Below are 20,688 nucleotides of genomic sequence, written 5' to 3'. Positions count from 1 at the left end.
CTTCTGTGTCTGAGGCCCGATCTGAGCTCAGGTCCTCCTGACTCCAGGGCCAGTGCTCTATCCACTGCACCACCTAGCTGCCCCTCAATACATTGAAAAAGTCCGGAAATGTGCGATGTGAAATACCTGTGGCCCTCCAGGAGGGGGTGTCTTCTCAGACCTCTTCATTGAGTCCCACTTGATCTGTATAATTTTGTTACATTTACCTTTGATTTTTTTGGTGTGTCATTCTTTCCAATTACATTGTTGTAGTTACTGCATGTGTTGTTATCTTGGCTAAATTACCACAATTTTTAGCCAGTCCTCTGTTGATAGGCATCTACTTTGTGATTTCAGATTCTTAGTTGTCACAAAAAGTGCTGCTCATTTAAATTTGGAGGAATATGGGGACTTTTTTCCTGTTGATGACTTCCTTAGGGTGTAAGCCCAGCAATGGGGTCTGGTTCAAAGGGTGTGGACATTGTAGTCACTTTATTTGTGTAATTCCAAATTGCTTTCCAAAGTGGATGTCCCACTTCCCAGCTCCACCAGCAGTGGGTCACTGAGCTCATCTTCCCACGATCCCTCCAACATTGACTTGTCATGCTTGCCACTTTGCAGGAGGTGAGGTAAAATCTCTGGGTTATTTTGATTTGCATTTCTTTTATTACTAGTGATTTGGAGCATTTTTTCATGTGGTTGTGAATAATTTTTAATTCTTTTGAGAACTGTTCATATTCTTTAACCATTTATCTAAGGGGAATGGCTGTTAGTTTCACATGTGTTTATTAATTGTTTATATATCTTGGATCCCACTCTCTTATCAGAGAAATTTGATACAGATTTTTTTTCCCATTTGACCTCTCTATGCAGAAGCTTTTTAGTTTCGAGTAATCAAAGTTATCTATTTTATCTTTTAACATTGCTTCTATCTCTTGTTTGATTAAGACTACATCTCTTACTCATAGCTGTGAGAAGTAGATGATCTATTTCGCTTCCACTTTTTTTATAGTAAGGTCATGTATTCATTGTTATTTTGGAGTGTGGTAAAAGATGTTGGTCTAAGCCTAATTTCTGCCAGGTTGCTTTTCAGTTTTCCCAAAAGGTCCTTTTTTGTTTTTTTAATCAAAGGGAGTTTTCTTTAGGTAATTGATAGTTTCCACTTTATCAAACACTGGATTATTGAGTTGTATTGTCTCTGAATGTCCCTTATCTAGACTGTTCCATTAATGTACCTTTATTTTTTAACCAATGCCAGATAGTTTTGATAACTGCTGCTTTATAATATGTTTGAGGTCTGGAAATGCTATTGCCCCATTCTTCTTACTCCTTTTCATCATTCCCCTGGATATTCTAAATCTTTTTTTTTTTAATGAACTTTGTTATTTTATCAAATTTTATAAAATCCCTTTGGCAATTTGATTGGTATAGCATTGGGTGTAAATTAATTTTAGTAGCATTGTCGTTTTTATTATATTGGCACAGCCTAGCTATAAGCAAGGAATATTCTTCCTGCTCTTTTCAGGGGTGGGGAACCTGGGGCCTCAATGCCTTCTAGGTCCTTTTGACTGAGTCCACATTTTACAGAACAAATCCTCTTTAGACTGTTCTTCGTTTCCTTAAGCAGCACTTTGTTATTGGGTCTGCACAAGTCTTTTGTGGGCTTTGGGCAGTTGGTGCATTTTGTAGTTATTTGGAATGGGATTTCCCTTTCTGTTATTGCTTCTTGTATCTTGTTTTTATTATATGGAAATTCTATGTTGAGGGTTTATTTTGTAGCCTGCAGCTTTGCTGAAGCTATTAATTGCTCATTTAGTATCTTTGCTGATTCCCTGGGACTTTCCAAGCAGACTGTCACGTCCTCAGCAAACAAGGATGGTTTTGTCTCTTCTGTGCCTGTGTCTTTATTCCTTTAATTCCACGTGTCTTCTTACTATTGCCAGCATTTCTAGAACTCCATGAAATGATAGTGGAGAGATTGGGCTTTCTTGCTTCACTCCCATGTTTATTGGAAAAGGTTTTAGTGGATTTCCATTGCATGTATTGCTTTCCTTTAGTTTTAGACTGATGCTTTTTATTTATCTATCTATCTATCTATCTATCTATCTGTCTATCTATCTATCTATATCTATAGATATAGATATAGATATAGATATTTTTTTAAAGGTCCTTCTATGCCCTACGTTGTAGGGCTTTCGGCATAAAAGGGTGTTGTACTTTGTCAAAGGCTTTTTCTACATCTATTGAGATGACTGTGGGATTTTCGTATGTTTAATCTTCTAATATGATTAGTTATGTTGATTGTTTTCCTAATATTGAATCATTCTTGCAGTCCTGGTATAAATCTCACTTGGTCATAATGAATTATTTCTTGGTCTGTTTAATAGGATTTTAGTTTAAAAATTTTCCAGTCAATGTTCATTCATTCTATTGGCCTGTGGTTTTCTTTCTGTGTTTCATCTTTTCCTGGTTTAAGTATTAAGACTATTATTTGTCTAATAAAAGGAATCTAGTGGAGTGATTTCTTTCTTAATTTTTGAGAACCGTCTGTAAAAGCATGAGTCTATTTGTTCTTTAGAAGTTTTGTGCAGTTCTTACGAATCCACCAGGATCAGGAGTTGCGGTTTTTTGTTTGCTTTGTTTTAATTTGGTAGTTCCTTTACAGCTCGATCTATTTCCTTTGCTGAGGATGGGTTATTTAACCTCTATGTGTGATCTTCTCATAGTTTGGGTAGTTTATGTTTTTGAAGGTTTTCCTCTTTCATTCATGTTCTTGGTCTTGTTGGCATATAGCTGTGCATGATATGTTCTAACTATTCTTTTTATTTCTTCTGGTTTTGCTGTGATTTAACCCTGCTCATTTGGTATTTCATTGATTTGATTTTTCTGCTCTCCTCTTTTTAATCAGATTAGCTAAGAGTTTATCAATTTTCTTAGTCTTTTCAAAGAACCAGCTTTTAGTTTTATCACTCATTTCTGTGGCTTTTTGTTTTCAATTTATCTATTTCCTCTCTGATTTTTAATATCACCTCTTTTGTGCTTTTTTTAGGTTTATTTTCTCATTTTAAATGCACATTCAATTCATTAATCTTATTTTTTCTATTTTGCTGACATGCAGTTTTAAGGATATGATTTTTTCTCTCCCTAAGGACGGCTTTAGCTGTGTCACTAAAAGATAACAGTGGCTTAGCTTTCTAGAGGCTCCAAGGTTTGCACACCCTTCCCTGGGCCATGCAAGAACAGGGTAATCGCCCCCACTTTATAGATGAGCACGCCGAGGGATCCCTTTGCACTGAGTGTCAGAGCTGGGAAGCACACGCCGTTTTCCTGACTCTCTGTCCTGCTTGCCTCTGCTTCCCCTGCTGTTGCCCAGGGCAGTAGACAGAGGCTTCACCCCTGGCTGCCACCAGAAGGAAGATGGGCTCTTTTGGCCCACCATCCTCCACTAGGTGGGCAAGATGTGGGGTTGCTTCCTCTAGAGGCCCTGGCCCCAGAAAAGCAGTGCAGGACTCTGGGGTGGGCCAGGCTGGTTGGGGGTGAACCTGCCAGAGGGACTGACTATGGCCCCCCGCTGTGTTTTGTGTTTGTGCCCAAAGGTCATCGAGAAACTGGAGGCAGAGAAGAAACTGAGAGAGCAGCAGCGCATCTTGGGAGAAAAAGGCAAAGCCCCTTTTAACAACCTAGTGCTGGGGTAGTGAGTGAGGCGAGGCCCCCTGCGGGCTGGGCGCCAGGGAGTCACCTAAGCTCCCTAAGCCTTGTTTTCCCCATCTGTAGAAACGAGCAGGGGAGGGGTGTTGAACCAAAGGGACGCTGGTGCATCTCCGGCTGCTCAAAGCCTCTCAAGTCACTTCCCCACTTGGAACCTCAGTTTCCTCATCTGTACCAAAAAGGGAGGGGAAAGGTTCGTTGCTCAGGTCCATTCCGGCTCTCAATCCTGTGGCCCAGCTCACTCTACCCAGGACACATAAAGAGCTCTCAGGCTGCCTCCTGGGAAGCCCAGGGCGGCCCTCCCTCCACTCTTCACCTCCTTCAAAGCTCCCCTGGTAGAGTAGAGACTTCTAGAACTAAAGCAGACACATGGGGAAACTGAGGCCCAGAAAGGCCAAGCGATTTGCCCAAGGTCCTGCAGCTTGTATGGGGGTGGAAATCAGGACTCCAGCATAGGTGATCTGACTCCAAGGTCATTGACCAAATGCCCCCATCTCTGTGAGCTCTCCCTGTGATTGTGCCAGCCTGTAGTGCCACCCCCTCTGCTCATCTGCCGGACCTCATGGGCGTGGCATTCGTACCCCATGGGGACATTCAGCCTGCAATGCTGCGAAAGGCTACTAGACTGTTAGCCCCGTGTGGGCAGGGCTCTTCTCTGAACTTTTCATCCTCCCCAAATCTTAGCTGTCCTCGGTACACAGTACAGAATTAATAAATTCTGAGTGAAGATTCAAATGAGTTAGACTTGGCTAGACAAGCCAGAAAGAACCTTGTAACCCAGGGGATGAGGGCCATTAATTTCTGCTAAAGGATCCTGGACAAGAAAGGTGGATAACACAGCCATGTGCTCATTCTCCTCGCCCCCCTCTCTCCTCTCTCTCTCTCTCTCTCTCTCTCCCCCCTCCCCCTCCTCTCTCCCTTCTCTCCTTTCTCTCTCTCTCTTTCCTCTCTCTCCCTCTTCTGTCTCTCTCTCCCTTCTTCTCTCTCTCTCTCCTCTGTCTCTCTCCTCCCTCTCTTTTCCCCTCTTCTCTCTCTGCACATGTACATATTATAAACGTATGTAGATACACACATGCAAAATTTTAATTAACTTTTTCTTTGTGTAATCCACTCCCTCCTCTTCTCCCCCCACCCTCGCAAACATAAAACTGCTTGAAGTTGGGGGCTGTTTCATCTTTGTATCTCTTGTACCTGGCATACAGTAGGTACCTAATAAATGCTGAATGAATGAATAAAAGCCACACAGTGTTAGCAGAAGGTATGCAAAGGACAACTCTATAGATGCCCCTTGTACTCTGGGGTGTATTTTGGGGGACATCGTAGTAAAAATGTAATTTTATGGCTAGGGATTTAGGGAAACCACCCTCCGGGGTGGCTCCTGTCGGTGAAAAGACCACTTCCCTCTGTCGCTTGCAGACAGGGCTAACAAAACCAAGAAGAAGTCGCCTGAGTTTTTCCCGCTGACTCCGTCGACTTCAGCTGTTCCCTATGCTGGGTCGAAAAAGGTAAGCAGCCTGAGCTGGGGGTGACTGCTCCCCTGTCTCTACTGGGGATGAATCTGATTCCATTTCTGAAGGCCATGCGTATACTGGGGCCTTGGCCCCCAGGGCTGGAGGAACCCCTAATGAAGCAGTGTGCTCATAATGAGATAGAGGCGATGGTTTCCTGTGTCCTACAATGCCCATGGTCTGGGTTTTGGACGCTGAAAGTTCACGTGTGATGCTTGTTAGGCCCACGGGCAGCCTTGTGCTCCCGGTTGCAGCCTAATGGGATGAAGAGTTAGTCTACGGCCCTAGCCCTCTGCTGCGCTGGTCTTCTGCTTTCTGTACCTGGAGATTCAGCAGGGCAGGCCTTGGAGACAGAAAGCCCTGGGTTCAGGTCCTGGTGACACGGGTGATGTGGGATGAGTCTCTTCACCTCTCAGGGCTCTCAGCCGCTTTCTAAGACTCTTAGGTTGCAAAGTAGATGGAGGGAATTTTTTTCTTGGGACTCCCCTGCAGTAGTCTGGTGAAGAACAAAGCCGTACCTGTGCCACCCTCTCATGCTGCAGTCAGGTGTCCCCAGGTGGGTCTATGGTCAGGAGAAGGCCTGAGCATGGGGAAGCGCCTTTAAGGGTCAGCCTCTGCACTGTGTGGTCTGCTCCCCTTCTCAGGGCCTTTTCCCTGAGGTCCCCTTCATGCTGTGGCCCCGCGTGGGAGGAGGGCATTGCCCCAGGTTGGGGAAGGCTGGAGCTCAGAGAGGCCTCGGGGGTGCCGCGAGCCTCCCCTCGCTTTACAGAGCCCCTTTGTGACACAGGCACCATCTCTCCCCCCTCAGCTAACAGGGTTGTGCTCCAAAGGTTTGTTTGCAAGTCAGAATGTATTTCCCCATAGAAACAGTGTTATAAATAGCAGTCTGATTCTGACACCAGCCCACAAAGGCTTGTTGAACTGCTAATCTTGCTGAACCATGGAACCAATAATAGCATTGCATTCTGCAGCAGCCCAGGCACAGACAGAGGTGGTAGGAACATAGGGAGGGTTGGAGCCAGGTAGGCAGTGGGAAATTTGGGCGGCTGAGAGCTGGATGGGCAGAGGTAGGAGCTAGGGAAGGGGTCTGACGTTGGCCACGCCCATCCCACGCCTGTGTACCTGCAGGCCCATGCTTTCCCTCCCAAGCAATCTCCCTTTGGAAAGGGCCTGACCCTGGGCGTAGTAGGGCGGCCACCTTCCCATCAGAGCTGAGCTCCCAGGAGCTCCCTTTTCTCAACCCTCTAAAAAAAGAGAAATGAAGGGGAATAACATGAAATAAATCTGCAAAGGTCGGTGGGTAGGAGCTGGATCATGGACCATTTAAATGGTAGTCTGAGAAGTGTGCGTTTTAAAGAACCCAGAATCCTGGGAAGTCTGTTGAGCTGGGCAGGGATGTGGTCAGACCCATGTCCTAGGAAGATCAGAGGCAGCTGTTTGGAGGACAAATTGGGGAGGGGCCAGACTGGAAGCAGGGGGATCAGTGGGGAGGTTCCTACAGTAGCCCAGGTGGGAAGGGGTGAAGATCTGAAGTCAGTGTCGGTCGAGGGTGTGGTTGCAAGTGTCCTGTGACCCGAAGGATGGTGATAGATGCAAGCAACAGGCAGCTGTGTGACAGCGGTCCTCTCGAGACCTCTGTATTTTCGTGAGTGAAATGCCTGAGGGACCTATCTCCTGGGGTAGGGGATCCTCAGATGAGAGGATGGCTGTAAAGCGCTCTGAAACGCTAGTGCTATGTCAGTGTCCCTTCTTATTTTTAGGCTGGGTAAGACTTGACGAGGATGCGGAGCCTGAGCTTGTGAACCTCAGTGACGGCAGGTGCCCTTGGCATGCATAGGGCAGTGAGGAGCAGGGCAGGTGTAGGGGTGAGACGTGAGAGGGACAAGACGGTGGACGCCTAAGTTCGTGTGAAGCAGTGGTCAGAGAGGCAGGAACGGCAGCGGGGAAAGAAGTGTTTCAGAAGCCACAGGAGGAAGAGAGATGCTCCTGATGGAGGAGGCGGTTGGCAGCGTCGAAAGCTGCAGAGGTCTGGGAAGAGGCTTCTTGTTGGAGTGCTTGAGAGAGCATCGGCACCTGCCGAGGGACAGAGACAGGCCGAGGGCACGTGCATTCACAGCCTCTTGGTGTGGATTTCTTCTCTGAAAGCTGCATGTTCAGGGCAGCTGGGTGGCACAGCAGATAGAGCACGAGCCCTGGAGTCAGAGGACCTCAGTGCAAATATGTTCTCACACCTAGTGGCTGTATGACCCTGGGCAAGTCACTTAACCCCGACTGCCTCCCCTCTCCCTCCCACGAATAAAGAAAACTGCCTGTTCACATGCTTTGACCATTTATCTATTAGAGAATGACTTTTATTCTTACAAATTTAAATCAGTTCCCTATGTATGTTAAAAATGAGATCCTTAGGAGAAAAACTTGCTGCAAAGAACTTCCCCCCGTTTGCCTGCTTGCCTTCTCGTTTCGGCTTCTGTGGTCTTGTTAGTGATTTTCTGTGGTCAGAATTGCCCGTTTTACCTCCTGTGATTCGCACTCTCTCTCGTTTGGTCATGAGCTCTTCCCCATCCATGGACCCCAGGTAATTTCCTCCTTCCTCCATTAATTTGCTCATGATGTCTCCCTTTTTGTCTAAGTCACGTGCCCCTTTGGGGCTTATCTTGGGGTACGGGGTGAGAAGTTGTTCTTTGCCTAGTTTTTGCCAGACTGCTTTCCGGTTCTCCCAACAGTTTTTGTCAGAGTGCGTTTTTACCCCTCTAGCTGGGGCACCCCGATACTATGCTCATTTGCTTCTGTGTGTTGTGCTCCTTGGGCAGGTAGGTGGCGCTGCAGTGGATAGAGTGCTGGCCTGAGTCAGGAAGGCTTGTCTTCATGAGTTCAAATCTGGCCTCAGACAGTGACTATCTGTGGGATCCTGGGCAAGTCACTAACCCTATTTGCCTCTTTTTTTCCCATCTGTGAAATGAGCTGGAGAAGAAAATGGCGAATCACTCCAGTATCTTTGCCGAGGAAACCCCAGGCGGGGTCACAGAGAGTCAGACGTGACTGAAATAACTGAACATCGTATAGCCAATTCTTCTACTGATCGAACCCTCTGTATCTTACCTGGCCCACGCTGTTTGGATGAGTACAGCTCTGTAGTAGAGTTTGAGATCTGGTGCTGCTGGGCCCCCTTACCTCCCACGTTTTTCCCATTGATTTCCTCTTGTTCCTCCAGATGAATTTTGTCATTATTTGTCTGACTCTATAAAATAATCCTTTTGTAGTTTGATCGGTCTTAGCTCAACCTACCCATGAGCTACTAATATTTTTCTCGTTATTTAGATTTGTTTAAAGAGCATTTTAAAATTGTGTTTATATAGTTGCTGTGTGTGTTTTGGCAGATAAAACCTTAAGTTCTTTTTTACTGCCCATAGTTATTTTAAATGGAACTTTTCTTTCTATTTGCCTGCTGGATTTTGTTGGTAACAAAGAAAAATGCTCAGGATTTACATGGCCTTATTTTATGCCCGTCAACTTTGCTGAAGCTGTTGATTGTTTCGGTTAGTTTTTTAGTTGACTTCTCCCAAGTAAACCATTGTATCATCTGCAGAAAGCGATAGCGTCATTTCCCTTTTGCTGGTGTTCATTCCCTCAATGGCTTTTCCTTGTGTCGCTGCTGTAGCATCCGTTTCTGGCGTGATGTTGAGGAGTGAGGGTGATAATGGTTCTCCTTGCTTTACCCCTGGTCTTACTGGAGTGGCCTTGTTCATCTCCATTACAGAGAAGGCTGGCTCTTGATTTTAGATCCGTTTATCCTTATGCTTTCTTGTGTGTGGTTTTTTTTTTTTAAACAGGAACGAGTTGTATTTTGTCAAAAGCTTTTTCTACATTTATTGACATAGCCACACGCTTTTTGTTGTTTTTGATATTAATGTGGTCAGTTATGTTTATGATTTTCCTGATATTGAACCAGCCCTGCATTGCTGGCATGAATCTGGCCTGGCCATATTGTGATATAGTGCTGAGGTCTCCTTGCTGACGCAGAATCCGAAGGGCTGTGGTGCCATCGATGAGGAATTGCACTTGTTTGAGTGGGGCCTGAAGGGCAGGAGTAGAAGCTGTGGGTAGAAGCTGCGGAAGGGCAGGTTTCAGCCCCTGAGTGGAGCTGCGGGAGCCAGAGGCTTCTCCTTCACTTGAGGCCTCCAAGAGAAGGCCGGAGAACTGTTTGTTGGGGAGGCCATTGAGGACGGGGAGGGAAGACTTGCCAGGATGAAGGATCAGTGGCTTCCGACCACAGGCCGCCAGACTGACCCTGTACTGACCCAGTGACTCCTTCCTTTTTGATGCTCTGCAGAAAACTCAGGACGGGCTAGCCGAGTTGTACCAGGCCCCGGAGCACAACGCGGAGCTGCCCAGTGAGCTGCCAAACGGGGTGAACTACTGTGACATGGTGGGCAACGTCATCCGGGCACAGGGAAACCCCATCAGTGGCAAGGTAATTAGAGGAGGTGAGGACGAGGCCCGTGGGGCCCCGAGACATCAGGAGGACGTCAGTCAGCTGCCCAGAACGCTGCTGTCCATTGTCTCCTCTGGTCTTCTCAGCTCAGGGGGGCAGCTAGGATGGGCTTTGAGATGCCTGCTTCCATGGATCGAGGACCTCCTGAGAGGGCTACTCCCTCCACCAGTGCAGATCACAGCCCCACCACACCTTCTTGTGACCACACACACACACACCCCAATTCTCCAGTGAGGTACCCATGAGCTCATCCAGTTGCATTATGGCCTGTGCTCTCTTATAAGGAAGCTACTCAAAGACCTTCCTCAAGGCTTCTTAGGATTACATGAATATCAGGCCAGTGCCCCAGCGTCTGCCTTTCGCCCCTCCCTCTTGGTATGTGACCAGCCCACAGCCTCCCCTGCCATGGCTGTATACTGCCCCTTGTACCATCAGGGGATGGTGTTGGGGGCAGACCCTGTTTGGGCACAGGTGGGACCGCTTGGCACCAGCGGAGCCTCCAGCTCTGAGAACTAGTGATTCTTTGGGAAAATATTCACACCCTTTTTAAGGAAATAACTGCTGCTGTGTCTACCTTTGTGTCTGCGCTGTGGGGAGGGTGGGGGAATGGCCACATCCCTGTCCCTCCCCTCCACCCTCCCGCAGGGGCTAGCTGGCACCCAGATCGGGGGGCGAGGCCCCCGATTCAGTAGGGAGGGCTGCCTGCCTTAGGAGAGCAGGCCCCTGGGGAAGGGATCAGACCAGCCAGGGGAAGGTTCAGGGGGCGTTGTGTACTTGGGATTCAGGAAGGGCCAGGGAGCAGGAAGAAGAGTTTCAGAGTCAGAATTGGCCCCAGTGCGAGGTGAGCTGCCTGATTCCCTGTGTGTCCGGGCTCAAGTTCTTCTCCTGCATAGGTCTTAGTCTACACAGCGGTAAAAGGAGCCCAAAAAGCTTGTGAACCTTCCCCCTCTCCAGCCCCGAAGTGCTGGAGCCCAGCTGTTCTACCCAGAACCTCCATGCCTGCTCAGGCCAGGAGCCTGGGCCTTGGGGGGGGGGGCTCTCTCACCCCCACCCCAGATTTTCATCCTCTGATATCTGAGCTGGGTCTGCGGAGTCCCTCCTGACCAAGACAGGTCAGGAGTCCATGGGCCTTGTACTTTGTATTCAGGCCCCCTCCCCAGAGGCCAGGGGAAAGGTTAAGCTGGAGCCAGCTGAGGGAGGCTGGCGTTGGGATGGGGAAGGTCCCAGGGTGGTGCCGCAGTGTTGGGAGTCCTTGAGTCCTTCCTGCAGGGTGACCCTAGACAAGTCCCTTCATCTGGCCAGGCCTCGCTTTCCTCTGATGTGCAGTGATGGGATTGGACCAGATCATCTCAGGCCTTTTCACCTCCAGGTCCTGTGGTCCCCAGACTTCTCAGCGCTGTGAAGGGCTGTCATCCAGGAGAGGGATCAGGCTTGTTTGCGTTGGCCTCAGAGGGCAGAAGGAAGAGCTCAGGAGCAGGGGTGGGAGGAAGCTGCAGAGGGAGGCTGTTAGCTGTTCCAGAGTGGAAGGGGGGCTGCCTTGGTGGGAGTGAGTCCACTGTCACTGGAGGTCTTCATGAAAAGGCTGGAAGCCCAGTGGTTGGGAATATTGGCAGAGAGATTTGTTTTCTGCTACGGTTGGACTCGGTCTCTGAGGTCCTGGGACTCTGTGGGATCCTTTCTGGGCTCAAGGGGAAAGGGAAGGAATGAGGGTAGATTGCAGACTCGGCCTCCAAAAGTCAGCAGGGGACAGTCTGGGAAAGAGAGAAAGGGGGAAAGGCTCCCAGTCCTATGAGTCAATGTGGCAGCTGTCCGTGAGAGCCGCCTTGGCTCCCAGGCACCAGGATGCTCTGGTAGGATGCACCACTGACCCGACTGACCCTCCTGGGCATAAGCACATTCTCACAGCCTCATGTGCTCTCTGGCCACGAGGGAGATCTGGCTCTGTGTTGTGGCTGGGAGGCCACAGACCCAGCTTCCCGGTCTGATACACACTGTCTCAGTGACCTGGGTAACACCTCCTGCTGCTCCAGACCACTGGGACCATCAGCGTGGGAGAACAAGCGTCCCCAGCCCGATACTAACAAGGAAATTTTTCCTTTGCTGACCTCGCCCTTTGTCCCCTGTCAAGGGTGACAGAACGGGAGAGCATCTCGTCCAACCCCCTCATTTTCTAACTTAGGAAATCAAAGCCGAGAAGGGGGTGATTTAGAATCATAGGGTTTAGAGACATGGGAAGGACACAAGGAATAATCTCATTTTGCCCGATCATTTTGGGTATTTGTTCAAGTAAGTTTTATTGTTGTCTTTAGTTTTTACATCGTGATAATTTCTAGAAATATCCTTCTCCTCCACCTCCAAATTGGATGCTAACTTGCAACCAGGAAAAATAACTGAGCAAAGCCCCTTGTGGTGCAGTGGATAGATAGAGCACCAGGCCTGAAGTCAGGAGGACCTGAGTTCAAATTTGGCCTCAGACACACACACACATAACACTCACTAGCTGCGTGACCCTGGGGCAAGTCATTTAACCCCGATTGCCTCACCAAAAAAAAAAAAAGCCCCTTGTATCTGACAACATCTTCCCTTTCTGCCTTCCTCATGCCTTCCCTCTCCAGAGAAGACTGGGGTGTTCCTCGTGACCTGCTCTGCAGGGTCATTGTGAGTTTTCAGGGGCGTAGAAGCTGGCTTCCCCTGAGGAGCTTCTGTCTTCATTGGCACAGTCGTCGTGTGTGCAGGGCCAGACAAATGGTAGCTGTCCTCCTCACTGTTGTTGTTTTTGTCTTCTCAATCTGTACAGACTCTCCCCGGCTTCTCAGAATTCCTCATACTCATAATTTCCTAATTATGCACAGAAATATTTCCTTACCTTCAGACACCAGTTTGTTTAGGCAGTCCCAGGGCATTATGTGCCCACTCTGTTTCCAGTTCTTTGCTTGCACAAAAAAAGCTGCCACACGTATTTTGGTGTGGATTGGACCTTTGTTTCAGTCAGTGACCCTCTTGGCATTCATGCCCAGGACAGGGATCGCTGGTTCAGTGGGGATGGACAGTTGAGTGACTTCTTGTACGTCATCCCAGACTGATGTCCAGAGCTGTCCGAGCATTCACCGCTCCCCCACGGTCCCTTAGTGTTTCTGTCTTCCTGTACTTCCATCAGCATTGCCTTTTCTCATCGTTTGTCGTCTTTTCCAGTTTGCAGACTCTGACGACTCTGGGGGCCTCTGCATTTTATAGATGATGGCACTGAGGCTCAGAGAGCTTGTGGGAAACTGCCAGAGTAGCACAGCCAAGCGGTGACGGGCAGGACAGGCTCCTGCCTCCTGGGCAAGGACGTCGGAAGCGCCCTTGTCTCTCTCCCCTTCCTCCAGCTGCCCAAACGCCACCTTTACTCCCAGAACACCCTTCCCACAGGGCAGGCCACCAAACAGTGACCTCTTGTCTGACTGGGCGCCTTTGGTCCACTTCAGTGTTGTGGGCAGAATAATAACAACACCGATGTTATGGGCATTATATAGCGATGAGGAGGAGGAGGAGGACGTTGTGGACAGTATGACAGCAATAATCATGTTATGGGCCATATGTAATCATAACAGTAGTAATGTTATAGGCAGTAAATAACAACAACAATAATAGTGTCACGGGCCTAAGTAGCGATGCTGGTGACGGTGATGCCGTGGGCCACGTGTAATAATAACACCGCCGATGTTATGGGCAGCATATAACAGTAACCACTCTGGATTGTATTTCCTCAGGCCTTCTGTGCACCAGAAGAAATGAACAAATTCTTTGCATCTCCATTTTCCAAGGCTATCGTGCTAGACTGTTTCTGGTGGATCTTTCATGAAAGATATGATGTAAGGAAGGAAGGCAGAGCAGCTGAAGTCTGGCTAGAGGAGACAGCAGGGAAGTGATGAAAACCCATTCCTGGTGCCTCTGGGCTCAGGGCTGCAGCCATGACCGTCCTTGAGACTTCCCAGCAGTTTGGCAGACAGACTCGGGGGGTTGGGCTTATCCTCCCATGACCTCTCGTCTTAGGTGACTTGGGATCCCCTTGGAGGGCGGTCTCTAATGCACATACCCCAACAACTTCTGCTCTGTCCCATCTCCCATTTTTATCGGTGACAAAGGAAGGCCTAGCCACGAAGGCTTTTCAGATTTGCACAGATCAGGAAGCTGGGAGGGATGGCTAACTGGTTGGATGGCAGTGCTAGGGTCCAAAAAGACCACTGGGCTCGGCCTAATAAGATGAAATTTAACAGAGATTTTGAAAAAGCCCTACATTTAGGTTTCAAAACAAAACAAAACACAACTTCACACATACAAGATAGAGCAGGCATTGCTACCAGGAGTTGATCTGACAAAGATCTGGAATTTAGGAGAAGCTCAATTGTTGGTGTGAGAAACATGGAGGCCCCAAAAGCCAGTGTCACCTGCACCAAGAGCATCAGGGTGGTCATGTTCCCACTGTCCTCCACCCTGGGGCTCAGTTCTGGGCACCACATTGACAAGCTTCTGAAGGTCCAGAGGCCTACAGGCCAGGCCAAGGAATGGTCAAGAGAAGGACATTTGGCCTGGAGTCGAGAAGATCTGAGGAGGCCATAGTAGTTGTCTTCAGCTGCTTCCTGGGCGTTCCCAGGGAGGAAAGTTGATACTTACCTGCTTGATGGCCGAAGGTAGACGTGGAGCAAGGACACGAGGTTGAGGGAGGCTGGTAGAAAGCTCTCACTGTCAGCTGTCTCCCACAGGAAACAGAGTCTAAGGGGCCATTTGGGGGCGAGGCAGTGGGGATTCTTGCCCAGGGCTGGGTTAGACTAAATGGCCTTGGAGATCTCGTCTAGACCTGAGGTCCCGAGAAGCAAATTTACTTAAAATGGAGAATACTCGTATAAAACATCCAGCCTCTTGGCTGGATCAGTCACAGACAGTTCAATAGTCCTTTTCCCATCTCTGTTTCTGGCAGCCAAACAAGGAGATCCAGAGAAAGCTATTTGACCGAGTGTCAAAGAACTATGCTTATCTCCTGATGGACATCCCCAGGTCATTGTACGAAGAATTCATTCTACAAGTGAGTACCCAGAGCATGGGGGGAGGATTACGGTGGCTCCTCTGTGCTGGGAGGGAGCCCTAGATGAGACAACTGAGGCCCAAAGACAGGTCGTGACTGGTTCAGGACCCCATGGGGAGTGAGCAGAGCAGCAGGCCTTGGGGTTGGCTTGAAGGTCTCCTGCCTCACATATCCCAGCTCCTCTGGGCTGCTCCCTGGGTTTAGGAGGGCCCCGTCATCATCAGAGCTGGGAGTCTTGGCCCCCCGGCCTGGTAGAAACATGAGAGCATGTCTGTCCCCATCCTGGTACCCGGCCACACAGTGAATCAGTGTCAGAGCAACGATTTCAATCCAGGTCTTCCGGCCCCAAGCCCAGCCTGCTTTTCACTATACCTCATTACGTGGCCATGAAAACCTGCACAGGAAAGTCAGCTCGTGTCTGCACAAACCTGAGGCCTTTAGCTGGGAGGCTGCTGATAGCTGGTTCAGGAATTGACTGGAAAGTTTGTTAGGGATGATGACTGTGATGCCCCTTTGAATCGGTCAAGGCTTTAGCAATTTTCAAAGCATTTGGGGGTCAGGAGCTATGATTTAATTGGTGAGGGAGCTTTCAGTGAATAGAGCCTCTGCACCCATGTAGTGGGCACCTACATGAGGCTTGGAGTATTGGGGAGTTTGGTAGGGCATATTATGTGTTGTGACAGTGGTCCTGGGGTAGTGAGTAGGCAGCGATTCTGAGTGTGCCAGGCATAGGGAATACCAAGAAAGGCCAAAATATGATCCCTGCTCTTAGTCAACAGACCTATGTTCCCTTGGGTGGACACGTGGTAGACATCCCACAAATAACCGGTCCAGCATCAGTGGGAGAGGATCCTGGAGGGGCTGATGCGAGTTGTGGGAGGGCCTGAGCTGAGTCGTGAAGGCAGCAGGAAAGCCAGGAGTCCGGGGTGGGGTGCCGTGAGTCCAGAGGTGAGGAACGGAATCAAGGTAGCTGGCTCCTAGAGGCATGGTAGGGAGTAGATCAGAAGAGTGTTGGAGAGGGCTGAAGGGGCGTAAATGTCATCCAGTGGGTTCCATAGCTGATCCAGGTGATCGAGAGCAGTTGAAGGTAAGGGAGGAAGGTGTCCCAGTCAGACCTGCGTTTCCAGAAAATCCCTTTGGTAGCTGAGGAAGGGGAGGCTTGAGGAAGGCTAACCAATCAGGAGGCCCCTACCACAGTGGTCCATGTGAGAGGGGACAAGACCTGAGGAGGGACTGGATGAGAGGGAGGCCAGGAAGGGAGGACGATGAGGCGTGACAGCTGGGTGGCTCTGGGGGGGTGAGTGTGAGGGAGGAGCTGAGGACACGCTGAGATTTGAGCCGGGGCGACTGGGAGGATCATTGGACAGCCGTGGGAGGAGAAGGTTTGGGGGGAAATGATTGAGTTGGGTTGAGCATCTGTTGAGGTGGAACTGGAGGCCTGTGTGGTCTCCCATTGGAGACGTCCAGGAGGCAGGTAGAGGTGTGAGTCTGAGCCCCGGGAGAGAAATGAGGACCATCCACACAGATGCCAGAGTCAGACCCCCGAGGACCAAAGCAGGCAGGGAGGAGATCATGGGATGATAACCTGGCAGCCTTAGAGCCGGGTAATGGCCTCTACACTCTCCCACGTTTTACAGAAGAGGACTCTGAGACAGAAAGGGGAAGGGGTTGTCTGCAGTCACACAGTAGTTACTGAGTGTCTGAGTCATTTTCAAACCCAGGTCTCCTGCCTCCCGTCTAGGGGCTCTGCTGCCAAGACACAGATGAGGTCACTGGCTGTGGTCATGGAGCTAGTAAGTGGCTCAGATAGCTGGAAGCCCCATTCTTCACCTCCCTTATTCCCCCACTGTGTTTCAGTGGGTGTGCCTTGTAGAATCACCCCCAGCATTCCTTAGGACGTGGTCACAGGCCCCCTGGGAAAAAGTCAATGCTAAAAACATGTTTCCCTTTAAATATCATAGATCATCCTCCATTTAGAGTTGGAAGAGCCCTTAGACACCATCTTGTCCAAATCCTGCCCCCCCATTTTAGAGAGGAGAAAAACTGAGTCCCAAAGAAGGTGAGAGACTAGGCCAAGGCCACCCCAGCTGACAAACAGCAGAGCCACGATTGGGTTCTGGGCTTGGTGAATCCCGAGCTGGCGCTCTGACCGGCCCGCCAGTATTCTGGATAATAGCCGAGAGCTGGGGGAGAGTTTTGAGACTATCTAACCAGACTCCCTCATTCGAGAGGTCGCGTGTGACATTTTTTTCTATTTGAAAAGAGACTTAATTTCTTTGATTGCAAAATTTCTCCCACATTACTCTACTCTATCCTGGGCTTGCTATTTCCTTTAGAGTTCCCTAGACCAACATTATGGGGTCTACCCATGTATTTCTTTGTTTTAATTTAAGTATTCAAGTGGGGAGGGGTCTTTTTTCTTGTCGTTCTCAGGTAGCTGGCAATCATGTGCATCAGGGCACCTTCAGCAGGGTTCAGTTGGAAGTCCAGCTGCTCTTGTTTATAAAGAGAAAAACTTTACTTCTGATGTCACCTGTCTGCAAATTCTTCCCTTCACTTTGGCCTCAGAGGCTTTGGAAGTGCTGATTGGCCGAGGGCAGAGATCACTGTGTTAGTGGACAATTTTCTGGATTCATGATTGGTCTTCTGGGCAGCTCAGTCTTGGCACCAGTTGGATACCTCCAGGTAGCTCTGACCTGGGAGGCCTGTGCTGAATCATAATTAGCCACAGGAAGAAGCGTATTCCTTAACCTTGGAAGTATCTGTTATCTCAGAGACTTCTGCTGCAGACCTAATGATTACGGTGGGGATAGCCTTGGAAGAAGATGCTGTTGTCTTTGATATGGGGGGGGTTATGCATGTGTTTGCTGGGAGGTTCCAGGCCCTGAGGCAGGCTGTGACCAGATGAATTTGCAGACGCACTATCCTGGCCCCTCCTGAGGCTGTTGGGAGAGCAGCTGCGAGTTAACTAGGACAAGGCAGGTTGTTAGAGATGCTCAAATCAGATTCTCTGTTCTAAGAAGAAGGAAAAAAAAATTGCCCCGCCTGGTTTTCAGATGAACAAAGCTTTCGCTGGGTGCTGGGGCTAGGCCTGAGGGGTGTGGGGTTTTTATGGATTTCTCTCTGTCTCTTTCTGATTCTCAGAGTTTTCCATCCCTCCTGAGTCAAGCCCTGTATACCAGCTTCTGCACCTGCTTCCCACAGTCATGGTTCGACAATCACGAATTCAAATCTTCCATCTGTAACACAATGAATCAGTGGATTGGAGGTGAGAAATTCCATTTCTCTCCACTTGCGGGGAGGAGGGGAATGAATCTTCCTAGTGATTCTGTCCAATTCTCTGTGTTTTGGCTTGGCTACAGCAAGGCTTCTTGCCTGTCCTCCCTTGAAGAGTCTATTTGGACCCGTCACGAGAAGGATGCTCTTTCCTGATCCTTCCTAATAGGTTCTGAGTGTATCCCTCTCACATCCTTTCACATCCTGAGAATTCTGTTCTAGAAGTTGGGCTTCTCTCTAGCTTCTATTCTGTATCATAAAATCATATATATATATACATATATACATATATATATATATATATAGAGAGAGAGAGAGAGAGAGAGAGTGTGTGTGTGTGTGTGTGTGTGTGTATCATATACAGATATATCATATATATAGATTCTGTATCTGTGTCTATAGCTGTCTTCTGTTCTGTATCACAGGGCTCCTGGCCTTGGCTGCGGGCTGCCTGGGCCTGTTCTTCATGGTTCCCACTCACTAAGGTTTAGGGTAGCATAGGTTAATGACAGAGCAGACGTTCTTTGAGCACTTTTCACAGAGGGCGTGCTGGGCGTCCTCGGGTGTCAGGAGCATTGTGAAGTATGCCATGAGATTTTGGAGGTTATGTGATTGCGCATAAAAGGAAATTTCTAAGTCATTTTAATTAGTGTAGAATGCCCTTGTCAAGTAGGGTTGGTACGGTGAGTGTAGCAGTCATAAACCCAGCCAAACGGCCCTGTTTGTGTGCACATACCGAGCTGAAAACACGGCAGGCCTTGCCCTCGCCCAGAGCTCCACACAATGACTGCTGCCGTCCTTAGGAAGCTGTCCCGCGGTGCGACTCCTTACTTTGCCGCTGTTCTGCCAACTCAGACGTGCACAAGTCCTCACAGCGGAGGCTGCTGTGGGGGAGCTGGAAGAAGTCAGGGCTCCCTGGGGGCCACGACTTCATTCCCACAAACGGCCCAGCTGCAGAGACGGAGAAGGGGCTATTATCCCATTTTACAGGAGTGAAAACTAAGGCTCAGAGTAGACTGGCTTAGCGAGGCAGGTGGCATCAGGCCGGGCCTCTCCTCGTCCACAGAGGACAGACAGCACCAGACATAAGCGTGTTCTCACACAGAGTAGACAGAAGACCAGAGAAAGGGATGGGGCATAAAAGGAATGCCCTCCCTTCTGTCTTAACTGTTTTGTTGCTCCTTTGTTTCTCTTTTTATTATCTCTCACTGCCTGGCCACTCCCCCAACCACGCTGACCTCCCTGCCCCCACCCTCCAAACGAAAAGGAATTCTCCCATTGGCGACGCCAGAAAACGGGTCTCTGTTCTGTACCGGGACCGCTTCCACCCTGCCAAGAGGTGGGAAGCCTGCTCCTTGTCTGTCTCCTGGGGCTGTGGCTGGTGACGTTGCCTTGGTCTCTTCTGACTTGTAATCTAGAGTGTACCCCACTGTACCCCTCACACTGTGACTGCTCCTGAGCTAAGGAATTACTGGCAGTATTGTCCCTATTTGGCAGATAGGGAAACTGAGGCTCCCTAAAGGAAAATGCTTTTTCCAGGGTCTCCCAGATGGTCTGCATCAGAGCCAGGGCCTGGCCCTAGGTGGTCTGGGTCTCCAACGCCCATACACCCCCTGTCCCAATCTGGCCTCCTCCGATGCTTACTGAAGAAAGATCTTGTGGTCCTTTGCTTTCTCCCTCTCACCTGCCTTCTGTCCCCCTCAGGCACGTTCCCAAGCCCAAGGAGCTACGTACATTGGAACTACTTTGAGCTGGAGCCGGTGCGATGCCGCAGAGAAGAGCTGATGAGAGGCAAAGAGAAGCTTGATGGTGAGAGGACTACCTAGCATGGGCCCCTCAGTGCTTTGAGGCTTCTCCTGTCCCTTCCCTCTGCCCCTAAGCCTCCCAAAGAGCTTTGTGCTCTTGGGGTTACCCAGCCCCCCAACCCTGAGTCAGCAGAAGTGAACAGAGTAAGATGAGATTGAGTTTAAGACTGTGTGAGGAAGAAGCTTCTGGACTAGTTGGTAAGGTAAGTGGGGGGCAGGAGGGCATGAGGGCCAGTGATGGAGACATCAGTGTGGCTGGGTTGGAGTCCCGGGGGGACTCAGGAGGCAGGTTCTGGGCCAAGGCTTGGGGACAGTGAGTGGTTAGGGAGCAAAATCCTTGGAGACACGGGGCAGAAGAGGGGGCAGAAAAGGGGGTCTAGGACAACTTTGGGTTATCCTGTGTGGTGGCAGGTTTTTCCTCTTATACTATTTCACTAGGTCTTGTCTTCCCAACTGAGTTGTAAGCTCCTTGAGGGCAGCTCCTGTACATGTTTTGAATCTCCAAAGCATTTAGTACAGCACTGGACACATAGGAGATGCCTCGTAAATTTGTGATCTGTGTGATGGATGGATGGACACACAGATGAATTGGCCTTTGTCAAGCTTCAGGGGAGCCTCCCTGGCGGAGGTCTGCTGGGACTTGGTGACTCTGCCCAGGGCCCCTTCAAACAAATCCACCCTCTAGCCAGTGCTCTCTTTGGAGACGGAAGGCTGCTCCTTCTCTGTGCACACCCCCTGCACTCCTTCCTTCCTTCCTTCCTTCCATCCCATGGCCGCTCTTTGTCAGGCCTCCTCTGGTTTCTATCCTGTTTGTCTTTCTTTCTTTTTTAAGTTAATATATTTTGATTTATCAAC

At 49.3% G+C, this 20,688-nt stretch overlaps 1 protein-coding gene across 1 annotated transcript in view; it reads left to right on the top strand.

Annotated features, from left to right (window-relative positions):
- The window catches only part of FAM227A (family with sequence similarity 227 member A), a 39,456-nt gene that overhangs the window by 8,701 nt on the left and 10,067 nt on the right, over positions 1–20,688 (top strand). The window contains exons 5-11 of the mRNA XM_078147436.1: positions 3,576–3,639; positions 5,104–5,192; positions 9,526–9,666; positions 13,440–13,541; positions 14,648–14,752; positions 17,897–18,020; positions 19,733–19,837. Of these exons, the coding sequence (XP_078003562.1) occupies positions 3,576–3,639; positions 5,104–5,192; positions 9,526–9,666; positions 13,440–13,541; positions 14,648–14,752; positions 17,897–18,020; positions 19,733–19,837 (730 nt within the window). The remainder of the gene's footprint in view (positions 1–3,575; positions 3,640–5,103; positions 5,193–9,525; positions 9,667–13,439; positions 13,542–14,647; positions 14,753–17,896; positions 18,021–19,732; positions 19,838–20,688) is intronic.

This window comes from Phascolarctos cinereus, unplaced genomic scaffold (genome assembly GCF_003287225.1).
Source record: "Phascolarctos cinereus isolate Bilbo 61053 unplaced genomic scaffold, phaCin_HiC Scaffold_1;HRSCAF=81, whole genome shotgun sequence".
Classification (NCBI taxonomy): Eukaryota; Metazoa; Chordata; class Mammalia; order Diprotodontia; family Phascolarctidae; genus Phascolarctos; species Phascolarctos cinereus.
The sequence above is the reverse complement of the archived record's forward strand: the minus strand, read 5'-3'. Positions and strand labels throughout refer to the sequence as shown.